The following is a 16,254-nucleotide window of genomic DNA, read 5'->3' as shown; positions in this document are numbered from 1 at the left end:
TGCAGGTCCAGTGGGGTGGGAAAGGGGGGGTGGGGCAGAAAACCAGGATTCTCACGGCCCTGCAGTGTGGAGTAAGAGGGAGCTCATTACACATCTTGTCAAGGGAACAAAGGATCCCCGCCAGACCCCTCCTGTGCACCCCCCAGACGCCTCGGAGACCTGGCCGGGCCCGTCGCCGGCCTCCAGCCACAGGCGTCGCTGTGCGCTCGCTCGGGCCCGGGAGCCACGTTCCGCGGGGAGCAGGCGCTGGCGCAGAGCAGGGGTTTCAGTTTCTGGCGCGAACTTCCGCTGTTCCGAAGTTGCACGGCGAATTGGCGCTATGTCTGGGGACAGCAGCGGCCGCGGGACCGAGGGCCGGGGTCGGGGCCGCGACCCGCACCGGGATCGGACCTGCTCCCGCTCCCGCTCGCGGTCCCCACTGTCGCCCAGGTCCCGCCGCGGCTCCGCGCCGGAGCGCAGGGAAGCCCCAGAGCGCCCGAGCCTGGAGGACACAGAGCCGTCGGATTCCGGGGACGAGATGATGGACCCGGCCAGCTTGGAGGCGGAGGCCGACCAAGGCCTGTGCCGCCAGATCCGCCATCAGTACCGGGCGCTCATCAACTCTGTCCAACGTAAGGCGGTGCCTCCGGGCGGCGCGGGCCGGGCCGTCGTCCCCGCCCTGCGCCGGGCGCGGTGGGGAGGGCACCGGAGGCAGGTGCCAGGCGCAGGCCCCGCGCGGCGCGAGTAGAGACGCGCCGGATGCCAGCCGTTCGCCCCGCGCAGCTCCTTAATTTATTGACAAAGTGCTTCCACAGCTGTTCTGTGGCTGGAGCCGTGCGACCTTGGCGGGGGGCGCGCGGGTACCCGAGTGGCGGGCTGGAAAAGCTGGAGGCCAGAGCCGTTCGCGGACTCTCCTGAGCCCAGCCAGCCAGTGGGGAGAGGCAAGACGCGGACTCCGCGTGCTTTGATTGCGCCCGGCGGTCCTCGGAGTGGGCTCCTGGCCCCGCAGCGGCAGCGGCACGCGAGAGCTGTCAAATGCATGTTCTCGGACCCCACCCGGACCCACGGAATCCGAATCTCTGGGTGGGCCCGCCCAACTATGGCGTGGCCCTCCAGGTGATGGTGTGTGTTGCTTGCAAAGTTTGAGAACCACTCGGTTATGGAGCACTCAGAGGATGCAGCCGGAGTCCAGCCCTTTGTGTTAAGGTTAGAGGGAGCCAGTGTTTCGTTTTAAAATTCATGCTGCATATAGGATAGGGTCGCCTTTTTCCTTTTCCGGGCCATTTTGGTTAAAAACATAAAGATGTTGGAAGTAATTACTCAGGGCGCAGGGGCCGGGCCTTGGCTTTGCTGTTGTAGGTGATAACCTTGTCAACTGCTTATTAGTGAATGCGTAACAAGTTTCCCAAAGTTTGTATTTTTTAAAATAGAAAACCGGGAGGACATACTGAATGCTGGTGACAAATTAACAGAGGTCCTTGAAGAGGCTAACACTCTGTTTAATGAAGGTAATTTGTTATTTTACGTTCTCTCGTGTTTTATGATACTTTTCATTAGTTTTATATAAGCGCCAAATTATTAACATCAAGTAATTCTCACATTTGTAATAGTGCTTTCCCAGTTTGGGAACCGTTTCATTATAGCAATAATGCCATTTTTATTATGCGCTTACTATATAATAAGGGCTTTACGTGAAAATTTGGGGGTAGGTCCCGCAGTCTGTATTAAGCCCCCAGTTGATTCTGTTGCCTTTTCAAGTTTGAGAACGTTGCATGCGTTATCTTTTTTCTTTTTCTGTATTTACTGCCGTAGCCCTAGTATACACTGGTTGAGTGGATGAATTACAGAACTGAGCTAGCCTCTGACATCCTGTTTCTTTTCCTGTCCCACCCTCAGTCTTGCCTTCCTCAGCTCCCTGCTATTGGTCCACCTGTAGCGCAGTGGAGGTGGCAAGGCCTGCAAGTGTACCTGCTGGTCTCCAGTCTGCGGTGTGTTGTGTGTGAGTGAGTGAGAGAGATCCCAGAGCACTGAACTCTAGGCCGTGGGTGCTTTAAAAAATAACCTTAGTTTGAATTGAAAGCAGCGGCAGTGGTATTGATAGCAGCCGTCTGTCTGCTTGGTAACAGGGGTACTCCCTGATGTGGGTTCATGGTCATAGAGCCACAGGACTGCTACCCAGACCACTGTCCCCTCCAGCCCTCTCTGGCAGGTCTGTGGGAACATAGGGGAGAATGCAGCCAAATTTTTTTTTTTTGGAGATTTAAGATGGAGTCGTTTTTTTTTTTTTTTTTTTTTTTTTTTGAGACGGAGTCTCGCTGTGTCGCCCAGGCTGGGGTGCAGTGGCGCGATCTCGGCTCACTGCAAGCTCCGCCTCCTGGGTTCACGCCATTCTCCTGCCTCAGCCTCCGAGTAGCTGGGACTACAGGCGCCCGCCACCATGCCCGGCTAGTTTTTTGTATTTTTAGTAGAGACGGGGTTTCACCATGTTAGCCAGGGATGGTCTCGATGTCCTGACCTCGTGATCCGCCCTCCTCTGCCTCCCAAAGTGCTGGGATTACAGGCTTGAGCCACCGCGCCCGGCCCAAGATGGAGTCTTACTCTGTCTCCCAGGCTGGAGTGCAGTAGCACAATCTCGGCTCTCTGTAACCTCCACCTCCCAGGTTCAAGCGATTCTCCTACCTCAGCCTCCTGAGTAGCTGGGATTACAGGTGTGCTCCATCACATCCAGCTAATTTTTGTATTTTTAGTAGAGAGGGGGTTTCGCCACGTTGGCCAGGCTGGTCTTGATCTCCTGACCTCAGGTAATCCACCTGCCTCCGCCTCCCACAGTGCTGGGATTACAGGCATGAGCCACCGCAGTCGGCCGGTTCCTCATATTATTATTATTATTTTTTTTTGAGATGGAGTCTTGCTCTGTCGCCCGGGCTGGAGTGCAGTGGCCGAATCTCAGCTCACTGCAAGCTCCACCTCCCAGGTTTACGCCATTCTCCTGCCTCAGCCTCCCGTGTAGCTAGGACTACAGGCGCCCGCCACCTCGCCCGGCTAGTTTTTTGTATTTTTTAGTAGAGACGGGGTTTCACTGTGTTAGCCAGGATGGTCTCGATCTCCCGACCTCGTGATCCGTCCGTCTCGGCCTCCCAAAGTGCTGGGATTACAGGCGTGAGCCACCGTGCCTGGCCATGACTAGTTTTTTAAATGTCTCCTTTTTCACTTTATATATGCTCTCCAATTTCTGTTTCTTCTTTGACCAAAGCCTCCTTACCATTTCCCATCTTAGTCTACTGCATTTGCTAAACTTCATCAAAACCTTCAGGAACCGGGTCTTTCTCCTTCACCTGTTTAAATCCCTCCACTACCCTCTTAAGCTTGGTCTTCCCTTCATAGCCTGGACTCTCAGTCTCCTCGCTGTTAGTCTTGCTTGACTCAATCACTCCCTTGATATTTACTATGCATCTAGTCAGTTCTTTGTCCCCACATCATTTCCTCCTCAGCTATTTCCAGTATTTAAAGCAACATTTTAGGGCAAAATTATTCAGTCAATGGAGCCTTAGTTTGCTCACCAAACAATAGACGCTTGGCATTCATGGATTTGATGGTCTCAGTTTGTAACATAAATAAATAAATGAAAGGAGAAGGGAATGGGGCAGGCAGGCACAGGATACTCAGGAGATGAAGAAGGGTCAACAAAAGGCAACAGTGGGGCTGAGGGGTTGCTTAATCAGACCCTGCAGGCAACAGGGAGTATGAAAAGTAGTCTGGGAACACCTAAATCTGTCGCCCAGGCTGGAGTGCAGTGGCATGATTTTGGTTCACTGCAACCTCCGCCCCCCACGTTTAAGCGATTCTCCAGCTTCAGCAGCCGAGTAGCTGGGATTACAGGTGTGCACCACCATGCCCAGCTAATTTTTGATTCTTTAGAGACGGAGTTTCACCGCATTGCCCAGGCTGGTCTCAAACTTTGGAGCTCAAAGTGATCCGCCTGCCTCGGCTTCCTAAAGTGCAGGGATTACAGGTGTGAGCCGCTGCGCCCGGCCTGTTTCTCCATTAATTTAAATCTTTTTTTCCATAGCTTTTGTTAAATCCCATGTACTCTGTCAAGCCTTTCTTGAGCATCCATCCTCAGGGGTCCCTACTTGCTGCCTGTAGACTGTTCATTTGGGTGGCTTTGCTGGGGTTGCCTGTGAAGCCATACAGAGGCATGAGCCTCCTGATGCCAGCCTAGCACATGCCATGATTTTGGTTAGCAACGTTAGCAACTTACCTATTGCTGTTCACAAACCACCATGCCAAGCACAGGGCCCTGCATGTAGTGGGAATTTGATTGTCCTTACATCGGCACACATGATCATCGTGATTAGGATGGGTTATTGAGTCAGAGGGAAAAGTGAGTATTAGACATGACAGGGGTTTTGCTCAACTGGGGTTATTTAAGAGATTGTGATTCAGCTAACAGGAGTAGGAGAACTAGAGAGAAAGCTGGCTTTTAGGAAGACTGGTCAGCTTTCATTAGAGATTGTGGTGAGTTGGGCAGGGGAGCAAGTTTTAGAAGGAGATGGGTCGGTTGCCTATTGAGATTTTCTTTTTTTTGTTAGTCTAGTGGGAAATCCTGGTAAGTAGTTGGAAATGTAGGGAAAATATCTATGGATAACGTGTATTTTGTAATGTGAATATTTTCTTTTCTTTTTTGCATAGTGTCCCGAGCAAGAGAAGCAGTCCTAGATGCCCACTTTCTTGTTTTGGCTTCCGATTTGGGCAAAGAGAAAGCAAAGCAGCTGCGCTCAGACCTGAGTTCCTTTGACATGTTAAGATATGTTGAAACTCTAGTAAGTTCAAAGCTACAGACTGAATAAGAAATGTTCTGTTATATGTTATATAATTATTTACTTTGCTTATATCCATATGCAGATGATTTCACTTCATTCTTTTTTGGTCTCAGATTCCTCTAGAGAGATCTTACCAAATTAAACAGATGAAAGGAGAGCTATGTGGTGGAATTTTGGATGGGGGCTTGGAGTGAAAATCTCATAGCATTCTGTCTTAAGATGCTGGGTGCTGGGGTCATTTGCCAATAGCCGTTTTTCCTCTGTTCACTGGTGTTCTAGATCCTTCTCAGTGACCGGGGACCTTTTTCTTGGGCTGGGCAGAAGCACACTCTGTGACGGCAGAGCTCAGCTGGAATTGAGTTAGGCCTGGCGAGAGGGCATGTTTTGGTCTATCTTTGAGAATATTTCAAAACCATATGAATATGATTGGGTTTTGCTTTTTTTTTTTTTTTTCCTTTGAGACTCTGTCGCCCAGGCTAGAGTGCAGTGGCGCGATCTCGGCTCACTGTAAGCACCGCCTCCTGGGTTCACGCCATTCTCCTGCCTCAGCCTTCCGAGTAGCTGGGACTACAGGCGCCCGCCACCACGCCCAGCTAATTTTTTTGTATTTTTAGCAGAGACGGGGTTTCACCATGTTAGCCAGGATGGTCTGGATCTCCTGACCTTGTGATCTGCCCGGCTCGGCCTCCCAAAGTGCTGGGATTACAGGCATGAGCCATCCAGCCCAGCCAGGTTTTGGTTTTTTTGGTTTTATGTTTTATTCACCTTTCTTTGTCTCTTGACAAGTTTGAATAGTGGTTACCTGCAATTCTGAAACTGTTCCTTGATGAATTTACCAAAAAAAGAAAAAGCACACAGAGACTGACCTTGTAGCTCACTTTGTTGTCTTTTTAAAAAATTCTATTCTGGCCAGGCGCAGTGGCTCACGCCTGTAATCCCAGCACTTTGGGAGGCTGAGGCGGGTGGGTCACCTGAGGTCAGGAGTTTGAGACCAGCCTGGCAAACATGGTGAAACCCCGTCTCTACTAAAAATACAAAAATTAGCTGGGTGTGGTGGCGGGCACCTGTAATCCCAGCTACTTGGGAGGCTAAGGCAGGAGAGGCAGAAGTTGCAGTGAGCTGAGATCACACCACTGCACTCTAGCCTGGGCTACAGAGTGAGACTCCGTCTCAAAATCAATTAATCAGTCAGTGTATCAATCTGAGCCAACCTCTGTCCTAGCACAGATAGCTGCACCTCAGTATGAACATTGTATTTCTAACTGGATGTTTATGTTAAATGGTTATTAAAATAATTTAGTACTATGAGATCTGACCAGATAAAGTACTTTTTTTGTAAAGGCATGAGGCACGAGATTATTTCCAGTTTGTTTTTCAAACCTTTTCCTTTTTTTTTTTTTTTTAACTTTTTTTTATTGTGAAGCATAATACACTTAGGAAAATGCACTCTAATATACATCAATAAAGTAACCATATATTGGGTATTTCTTTAAAAATTACTTTATCAGGTTAAGCTCTGTACTTTACTTTTTTTGTTTTTTTATTTTTTGAGACGGAGTCTTGCTCTTGTTGCCCAGGCTGGAGTGCAATGGTGTGATCTCGGCTCACCACAACCTCCACCTCCTGGGTTCAAGTGATTCTCCTGCCTCAGCCTCCCAAGTAGCTGGGATTACAGGCATCTGCCACCATGCCTGGATAATTTTTGTATTTTTTGTAGAGATGAGGTTTTACCATGTTGGCCAGGCTGGCCTCGAACTCCTGACTTCGTGATCCACCCGCCTTGGCCACCCAAAGTGTTGGGATTACAGGCGTGAGCCACTGTGCCCGGCCAAGCTCCATATTTTAAATTCTAAATAAATAAATTTAGAATTTATTTATTCTAAAATAAATTCTAGAAGTCTTAAAGCATTAAATATAAAACCTTAAATTAATAGTTGTCAAGTCTCTGGGCGGAGAAGACTTTCTTATGTATAACATCAAATATAGACACTGTAAGGGAAGATTGGTGGATCTCTCTGTCAGTTAAACAGACCAAAACTGCCATATCTACCTACAAGGGTGCCGTGGTAGGACGGGCGGCAAGGGAACAGAGAAGAGCAGGCTCTTGTAGTCGTTCTTTAAAGTCTGGTTGCCTTTAATAGGGTTAAGCTCCCCGAGGGTCTTGTGATTATTGTTTATATATGATATTGCCATTATAACTGCATAACTTCTAGGCATTTTACAGTGTAATGTAATAAAAATGGACTTTCATAAAAGTAAATTCAATATAACACATTTTCTGTAAGACAGTTTGAGATGAGAGAATTATTTGACTTCCGTCTACTCTTCCCAGGAAGGGAATTTTAAGATGAGCCATTCTCTCAGTGATGCCGGGCCACTGCTCTCTGGATATACTGCGATACAAGCTGAATAGAGATTTGTAGGACGTTTGCAAAAAATTAAAATCTGAACACCAGCTGAACTTGCTGGTGCTGTCGTGAAGCTTTTGATTTGGGATTTAATTTTATATTTGTATGCTAGTGCAGCTTTACTAATACATGAACTATTGGCGATACAGAAATTCCCAGGGGGCTGAGTTCCGGCGTACCTAAATCACTCTGCCTGCCAGTGGGCTAGAGTAGGGTTTCTCAGCACTGACACTATTGATTGACATTTGGAGCTGGGCATGTCTTTGTTTTGGGGGCCGGTACTGTGCATTGTATGATATTCAGCAGCCTCCGTGGCCTCTACCCAGTAGATGCCAGCAGCATATCAGTTGTGACACCCAAAAATATCTCCAGGTATTGCCAAAAGACCCCTGTGGGCAAGTATACCCAGGTTGAGAACCACTAGTCTAAATCATTTCACTTCTCACCCAAAGGTTTTAAGTACATTGAGGAATATTTTCTGCCAAAAAGAAGGTAGCTTTGAAAAGAGGACTTTAACTGTAAAATTATCTTTACAATGAGAAATTTAGCCAGCATATTAAGACAGTGAAAGCAGGCTTTGCGTCTGGCCTCTTAAAGGTTGAGTGATGCAGATTATTGGATGTGGACAATGATTGCGTGTGGCTTAACTGGGTTTTTTGTTTTCCTTCATTTTTGTAGCTCACACATATGGGTGTAAATCCGCTAGAAGCTGAAGAACTTATCCGTGATGAAGATAGTCCTGATTTTGAATTCATCGTCTATGACTCCTGGAAAATATCAGGCAAAACAGCAGAAAACACCTTTAATAAAACCCATACATTCCACTTTCTGTAAGATTATTTTAAAAATCCAACAGACCAGCTATTTGTGAACCTTAAATTGTTTTTTGTTGTAGGGACAAAGATTATTTGGTATTGTAGAGGTGACAGTCATGATGCCGTTGTTTGGAGACTTGAAACTTTGATATAAAAGTTCATAAACACTACTCCGGGCATGGTGGCTCACGCCTTTAATCCCGGCACTTTGGGAGGTGGATACAGGTAGATCATCTGAGCTCAGGAATTCAAGATCAGCCTGGGCAACATGGCGAGAACCCATCTCTACCAAAAATACAAAAAATTAGCCCGCTGTGGTGGCCCATGCCTGTGGTCCTGGCTACTTGGGAGGCCGAGGTGGGAGGATCACTTGAGCCTGGGAGGCAGAGATTGCAGTGAGCTGAGATGGTGCCACTGCACTCTGGCCTGGGTGACAGAGTGAGACCCTGTCTCAAAAAAAAGAAAAGTCCATAAACTCTAGATGTGGGTGGAACCTTAAAGGATCTCTCATTCTGCTTTAGCAGAAAAGGCCAGAACCTCTTTACCAGTGTTCTCTCCTGGCTCCTTTGCTTCTAGCTCATGAGGCTCTGGGTTTATCATCTTTAAAATCCTTACCATATAGGAGGATGATACCTCCTACTGAGGGTATCTTACAAGTCTCCTAATGTCTAAAATGACATGTATTATAATACCCTGTTGGATGACCACTGACTTGTATTTGAAGATTACTTGTCACTGCCACATAAACTGCCCTGTTCATTTTTTTTTTTTTTTTTTTTTTTTTTGAGACGGAGTCTCGCTCTGTCGCCCAGGCTGGAGTGCAGTGGCCCGATCTCGGCTCACTGCAAGCTCCGCCTCCCGGGTTCACGCCATTCTCCTGCCTCAGCCTCCCGAGTAGCTGGGACTACAGGCGCCCACAACCGCGCCCGGCTAATTTTTTGTATTTTTAGTAGAGACGGGGTTTCACCGTGGTCTCGATCTCCTGACCTTGTGATCCGCCCGCCTCGGCCTCCCAAAGTGCTGGGATTACAGGCGTGAGCCACCGCGCCCGGCTGCCCTGTTCATTTTTTAGATAGAACTCTGATTTTAAAAAAAGATTTCTTCATATTCGAATGAAGTTGGCTTCTGTCTTAACTTCCTGGCATGGTCCTATGGAACAGCTCTTACTGGCTCTTCTCTAAGAGGACCTTCAAGTATATTGGTTTTGTTGCCCAGTAGATACTTTCTCTAGGGGTAGCCATCTGAGTTGTTCAGTCCTCCTTTAAGTGGTATAGCTCCTGGGCATTTGTCTTTTCTAATTTGTCTTTTTAAAAACCTTTGAGATTGGTAATGGCTCGGGTAGAAGGCCTTGGAGATGCCAATGTAGTAGTGTGGTGTGGGATCTGGCGTCTATTTTTAGTAAGACTTCAGGTAACTCAGGTGCCCAGAGCCATTTGTGTATGTTCTATTTAATAGGATACCGACGAAACTTCTTTATCTTAACGATAAAGTCTAAATCTTTGTTTTTTGCTATCGTACTAAACTCATAAATCCTAGGTTATAAAGATAAAGCCTTAAACTTTATCTCATCATCCAGCCCAATTTCCAGCCACAATGAAGTACTTAAAACTGTGTCTTTGTACTTGCTGTTCTCTTGGCCTCCAATTCCTTTTCATCTTTCCCATTCGGTAAAGTTTGTTTATCCAGCAGGCCCCATCTTGGAAGCCTCCAGCAACAACTCCAGACAGAGATGTTAGCAGTGTAGGATCAGATTTCCCAACCACGTCACTCCCATGTCTGGGTAGATATCTCTGCCCAGGTGTTCTCACAGCACTTGAGCAGTACTCTCTAAGCACCCAGGATCTACCATGTTACTTTTTTAAAATTTGATTAATTTATTTTTTGATACTGCTCCTTGTGGAGCAGGAGTGTGCCCAGAGTAACCCACCATGTGATGCTGAAATGGATCTGTGTGTATAACATAGCTGTCCATCTACATCGTATACTTCCGTCTCCTCAAGTGTAGGGACCACATGAGCCTTATTCTTGGGGCTTTGATCTCTACATGATGCAGACTTACATCTATTACTGCAGCCCAAGTCTGCATGAGGGCAGAATCCAGAAGGAAAAGGAGTCCCATGGCTGTGACTTGCCCTGTTACTCTAAGACAGATGTGTTCGTAGTCCTGGGCTGGGAGCCTCTGCCTTGGCCTCCCCAGATCAAAGGCTTCTGACCCCACTGGAGCTTCCCCACATGCCTACTCATCCTTCCCCTGCTCTTTTAGAAGTTGGCTTTTGCAAAACAGATAATAGGTTGGGTGGTGGGAAGAGGTCACAGACACATTCACTGGCCTACTGTACAGGGCAGTATGAAGGTGTCTGAGGAGGTATCAGTGGTTGAGTAAAGCTCCTAGGAGTTACTTTAGAAATACAAAGAAGGCAGAAAGGCTGTCACAAACCTTACTAAGAGTCTTAGTCTGACGTCAGCTTGTATATCACTAATGTCTGGTCTGAATTTGACTATATCATGCAAACTACTTTTAGTAAAATTAGTTTGTTTAACAAACAACAGGCAAAAAAATACATGAAAGCATATTTTTCATCAGGTTGGGTTCCATATACGGAGAGTGCCCTGTGCCAAAGCCACGAGTCGACCGTCCAAGAAAAGTTCCTATGATACAAGAGGAGAGGGCAATGCCTGCCCAGGTTTGTTTTAAAATGTTGCTTTTTAAAAAACACCTAAAAGTTAAAATAGCCATTAAAATAATGTGCATGCAATTTGGCCATTTTTTCTAAGCGTGCAGGTCTGGAGCCAGGTTTTGTCACTTAAATAATCGTTTTATTTAAGCCTTTAAGCATTTTATCGGACTGACTGCTTGTCTTTAACTCATTTCTCTGGTTTTGATCGGCTCTCCTAAGCCAGGGTCAGCCTCACCACTGTCAACACTTAGGGCTGGATAATTTTTGGTTTGGGGAACTGTCCTGTGCATTGTAGGATGTTTAGCAGCATCCCTGGCCTCTACCTGCTATATGCTCATAGCCCACCTCAAGCCCCGAGCTGTGACAACCAAAAATATCTACATATAACAACAAATGTCCCTTGGGGGTGTGGGGGGGAAGTCACACCCACTGGAGAACCACTGTTTCTAAACTGCCCTTTTGTATTTTGCTATTTTATGTTCAACCTGAAAATGGTTAATTTGGTAATGTTACTCTTCTATTAAGAAACTGATAGAAAAATGTTACTGAGGCCAGGCACAGTGGCTCACTCCTGTAATCCCAGCACTTTGGAAGGCTGAGGCGGGCAGATCACAGGGTCAAGAGTTCGAGACCATCCTAGCCAATATGGTGAAACCCCATCTGTACTAAAAATACAGAAATTAGCCAGGCGTGGTGGTGGGCGCCTGTAGTCCCAGCTACTTGGGAGGCTGAGGCAGGAGAATCACTTGAACCCAGGAGGCAGAAGTTGCAGTGAGCCGAGATCGCGCCACTGCACTCCAGCCTGGGCAACAGAGCGAGAGTCTGTCTCAAAACGAAAAACAAAACAAAACAAAAAAAAGGTTGGCCGGGTGCGGTGGCTCACCCCTGTAATCCCAACACTGGGAGGCCAAGTCGGGTGGATCACCTGAGGTCAGGAGTTCAAGACCAGCCTGGCCAACATGGTGAAACCCCGTTTCTACTAAAAAATACAAAAGATGAGCCGGATGTGGTGGCAGGTGCCTATAATCCCAGCTACTCGGGAGGCTAAGGCAGGAGAATCACTTGAACCTGGGAGGTAGAGGTTGCAGTGAGCCAAGATGGCGCCATTGCACACCAGCCTGGGCCACAGAGCAACACTCCATCTCAAAAAAAAAAGTTACTGAAACTAGAAAATCTGTATTTTTTTAAACCATATGTATGTTTTTTTTCTTTTTGAGACAGAGTCTTGCTCTGTCACCCAAGCTGGAGTGCAGTGGCACAATCTCATCTCGCTGCAACCTCTGCCTCCCGGGTTCCAGCGATTCTCCTGCCTCAGCCTCCCAAGTAGCTGGGATTATAGGCATGCACCACCATGCCTGGTTAATTTTTGTATTTTTTAGTAGAGATGGGGTTTCACCGTATTGGCCAGGCTGGTCTCGAACTCCTGACCTTGTGATCCATCCACCTCAGCCTCCCTCAGTGCTGAGATTACAGGTATGAGCCACTGTGCCCTGCCTAAACCATACATTTTAAGATGGGGATATAAACTGCTAGTAATCCCCAACAGACGACATTTAGGCTGGGCACAGTGGCTCGTGCCTGTTACCTAGGTGCTTCGGGAGGCTGAGGCAGGAGGATCACTTGAGGTCATAAGTTTGAGACCACCCTGAGCAACATAACAAGACCTCATATCTAAAAAAAATTTTTTTTAATTAGCACGGTGTCCTAGACAAGGTAGCATGAGTTAAAAAAAAAAAAAAAAAAGTAACCAGATGTGGTGGCGCACGCTTCTAGTCCCAGCTACTCAAGAAGCTGAGGTGGTAGGATCCCTTGAGCACAGGAGTCTGAGGTTACAGTGAGCCAAGATCATGCAACTGCACTCTAACCTGGGTGGCAAAGCAAGACCCTGTCTCAAAAAAAAAAAAGGTTTGAGTATGCAAGAGTGAAGAAAAGGTTGTTAATAGGCCAGTAAGTAGGTCTGTCAGCTTGATAATGACTTTTTTCAGTTAAGAAGAATGGAAGAATCTCATCAAGAAGCAACAGAGAAAGAAGTAGAAAGAATCTTGGGATTGTTGCAGACATATTTTCAAGAAGATCGTAAGTGTAACACCATTCAAAGTGGAGCAATTTGTATTTATCTGTTCAGTGAGGTTACTTGTATTTTAAAGGCAGTTTCAGCTGTATGTAATGTTTGAATAAATGCATATTCATTTAATGAGGATTCTTCTCCCCTTTAGAAATTTCATGTGAAAAGTTTGAAGTTAACTTTTTCATTTTTATCTTTAAAAGATTTTTTTGTTACAAAATGAAATATGCATTCAAGTGAGAAATGTCAAAAGTACCCGTTCCACCTCCCCTCATTATAAAATGTAATGTGTATATTTTCAGATTATTTTATCAGTTTTATACACACCTACCTAAATAGTTTGTTTTGGCCGGGCATGGTGGCTCATGCCTGTAATCCCAGCACTTCGGGAGGCTGAGGCAGGCGGATCACCTGAGGTCGGGAGTTCGATACCTGCCTGACCAACATGGAGAAACCCTGTCTCTCTAAAAAATACAAAATTAGCCCAGTGTGGTGGTGTGTGCCTGTAATCCTAGCTACTCGGGAGAGTGAGGCAGGAGAATCGCTTGAACCCGGGAGGTGGAGGTTGCATGAGCTGAGATCGTGCCATTGCACTCTAGCCTGGGCAACAAGAATGAAACTCTGTCTCAAAAAAAGTTTGTTTTTTTTCTTTTTTTCCAAGCTAATCATTATATGCACATTCTTCTGCTATGCGACTTTTCCAGTGGACATTCTTCCATATTATTTCATATAGATCTCCATTATTTTGTTCACCGATTCCCATTATATGGCTGTGCTGTAAATGTATTTAACAGACCCTCCATAATGGTTTTTTTTTTTTTTAGAAGAAGTCTCTCGCTCTGCCGCCCGGGCTGGAGTGCAGTGGCGCAATCTCAGCTCACTGCAACCTCCGCCTCCCGGGTTCATACAATTCTCCTGCCTCAGCCTCCCAAGTAGCTGGGACTACAGGGGCCCGCCACCATGCATGGCTAATTTTTTTGTATTTTTAGTAGAGCCTGGGTTTCACCGTGTTAGCCAGGATGGTCTCGATCTCCTGACCTTGTGATCTACCCGCCTTGGCCTCCCATAGTGCTGGGATTACAGGTGTGAGCCACTGTGCCTGGCCAAGTTCCCTTTTTTTTTTTTTTTTTTTTTTTTTTGAGACAGAGTCTCACTCTGTCACCCAGGCTGGAGTGCAGTGGCACCATCTCAGCTCACTGCAACCTCCACCTCCCAGGTTCAAGCAGTTCTCCTGCCTCAGCCTCCCGAGTAGCTGGGATTACAGGTGCACGTCACGTCTGGCTAATTTTTTTCAGTATTTTTAGTTAGAGACAGGGTTTCGCCATGTTGGCCAAGCTGGTCTTGAACTCCTGACCTCAGGTGATCTGCCAGCATCGGCCTCCCAAAGCACTGGGATTACAGGCGTGAGCGCCATGCCCAGCTGGATGAATAAGTTCTTTATAGCATTTTACTCTTGTATAAATTGCTGAAGTAAAAAATCTTAGCATGTAATTTTGTGTTCTTGCACTCATGTTGCTGTAGGACAGCTTCTTAGAGGTGGTTTCCAGGTCAGTGAGCATACATGTTTTTAGTAGAGATGCCAGATTGGCCTCCAGAAGGGTTGGATTGATTTGCACTCCTGCAGCAGGATGAGTGCACACCCTTTCTTTGTCTCTGGCTAATGCTAGAGTATACTGATATTAACGATAAACAAAAATCAAATCTTTTTTCTCTTTTTGTCTATAGCTGATACCCCAATGTCCTTCTTTGACTTTGTGGTTGATCCTCATTCTTTCCCCCGTACAGTGGAAAACATCTTTCATGTTTCCTTCATTATACGGGTAAGATTAAAGATTATTTTTCTAATTGCTTTTATATGCTTTTACAAGGATACATAAGAAAAGCTGTAGAAGGGAGCTGGCAAAGGTATCTGTATACACTAGCCAGTATATGTTTCAGACGCATTGTAGCAAAACGTTAATTGGCATATTAGGTAGAAGAAGCTAGCTAAAATTTTATGTGCTTGCTTTTATGTTTTAGACATTATGTAGAGAAAGAATTGGAAAAATTTGAATATGGAACTGTAGATTAGGTAACAGTATGGTATAAATGTTAAATTTCCTGAATTTGATAGTTGTCATGTTGTATAAGAGAATATCCTTGTTCTCAAGAAATACACACTGAAAGATTAGGGAAAAGAAGCAGACCGCCTATCATTCTCACTTCATTCATAAATAATAGTATGTAGAGTGATAAAGTAAACGTGGTAACTAACACTTTAATGACTGATGAATATGGATAAAGGATATATGGCATGTGTTTATAGTAGTTTTATAGCCCTTTAAGTCTGAAATTATTTCAAATCGGTTTTAAAACTCTACTCAGAAATGTACCATGGAAATTTACTTTAGACTGTCTTTAATCTTACTTCAGGTTGCATTCCCACATGTAAGATGAATTTGATTTTAACCTTAGAGAAAAGCTTATGTCAACCAAAGTATTTTCTCAGAAATAATAAAAAAGGCATATTTTGCCAGTGGTTCCAGTGACAGAATTATGCAGAATAAAATGTGGAGTATTCCAAAATATACATAAATCAGTTAAAGAGACAAGATGAGTTTCACTTAAGAGATTCTCAGGATGGAGGCTGTGTCTGGGTGAAAGAGCTGATTAGAAACCCAAAAGATACCCTGTGTAAACAAAAGATATTAGGGAAGTCTTATCTATATCATCACATTATTGCTATGGTATAATTTGATTTTCTGAGATACTGAATTTTCTGAGTAATTTTTTTCATCTAGTGGTTATAGGTTTGAGTCTTAAATGTTTGTCTTCTCCTAAAATCATGTTTTCGTTTTAGGATGGTTTTGCAAGAATAAGACTTGACCAAGACCGACTGCCAATAATAGGTAAATGATACTATGTTTGGAAAAATTAGTTTTAGAGAAAATATATTTGTTAGTAGAATTTAAGTATTTTACTAAATGTAAATGAATTTTCAATGTAGATTAACATTTACAATATTGTATCTTGCTCAACTACCTGAAGACACTGAAAACATGGCCAGCGTCTAAAATTTGATGGATTCATCTATATCATTGATTCAATATCTGCTGTAAATATTAACAAAGAAATGATATAATTTCCCTCAGATCTTAATTTAGAAATGACTGCAGTCATTTTTGTAGTATCCCTCTTTCTAATCACGTTTTGTCAGATGCCAGCACCTTCTTTTCTCCTTGAGGTTCTATGAATCTTTCATTCTTACCTGAATAATTTCACACTCTCCATTACTCATGTCCTCCTAAGGTATCCTGTGGAGAGAATATTTCCATCGCACTTACTTGCTACTTTCGATGTTCTCAGTGTCCTATTGGACTCACTAGGGCTTAGCTCTGTGGTTGACACATAGATATGCAGATTTTCAAATGTCTCGAATGTGTTACTCTACTACATGTTTTTTTAAATGGAAACAGATGGGATGACTGACTACCATAATAATACTGC

At 45.1% G+C, this 16,254-nt stretch overlaps 1 protein-coding gene across 1 annotated transcript in view; it reads left to right on the top strand.

Annotated features, from left to right (window-relative positions):
* The first annotated feature begins 209 nt into the window (after positions 1-209).
* NSMCE4A (NSE4 homolog A, SMC5-SMC6 complex component) overlaps positions 210-16,254 on the top strand; it is an 18,676-nt gene continuing 2,631 nt past the window's right edge. The window contains exons 1-8 of the mRNA XM_050804584.1: positions 210-611; positions 1,410-1,487; positions 4,672-4,802; positions 7,889-8,040; positions 10,610-10,709; positions 12,689-12,779; positions 14,494-14,588; positions 15,608-15,656. Coding sequence (XP_050660541.1) covers positions 320-611; positions 1,410-1,487; positions 4,672-4,802; positions 7,889-8,040; positions 10,610-10,709; positions 12,689-12,779; positions 14,494-14,588; positions 15,608-15,656 — 988 coding nt within the window. The 5' untranslated portion in view covers positions 210-319. The remainder of the gene's footprint in view (positions 612-1,409; positions 1,488-4,671; positions 4,803-7,888; positions 8,041-10,609; positions 10,710-12,688; positions 12,780-14,493; positions 14,589-15,607; positions 15,657-16,254) is intronic.

The sequence above is a fragment of the Macaca thibetana genome, chromosome 9, assembly GCF_024542745.1.
Source record: "Macaca thibetana thibetana isolate TM-01 chromosome 9, ASM2454274v1, whole genome shotgun sequence".
NCBI classification, from domain to species: domain Eukaryota; kingdom Metazoa; phylum Chordata; class Mammalia; order Primates; family Cercopithecidae; genus Macaca; species Macaca thibetana.
The sequence above is the reverse complement of the archived record's forward strand: the minus strand, read 5'-3'. Positions and strand labels throughout refer to the sequence as shown.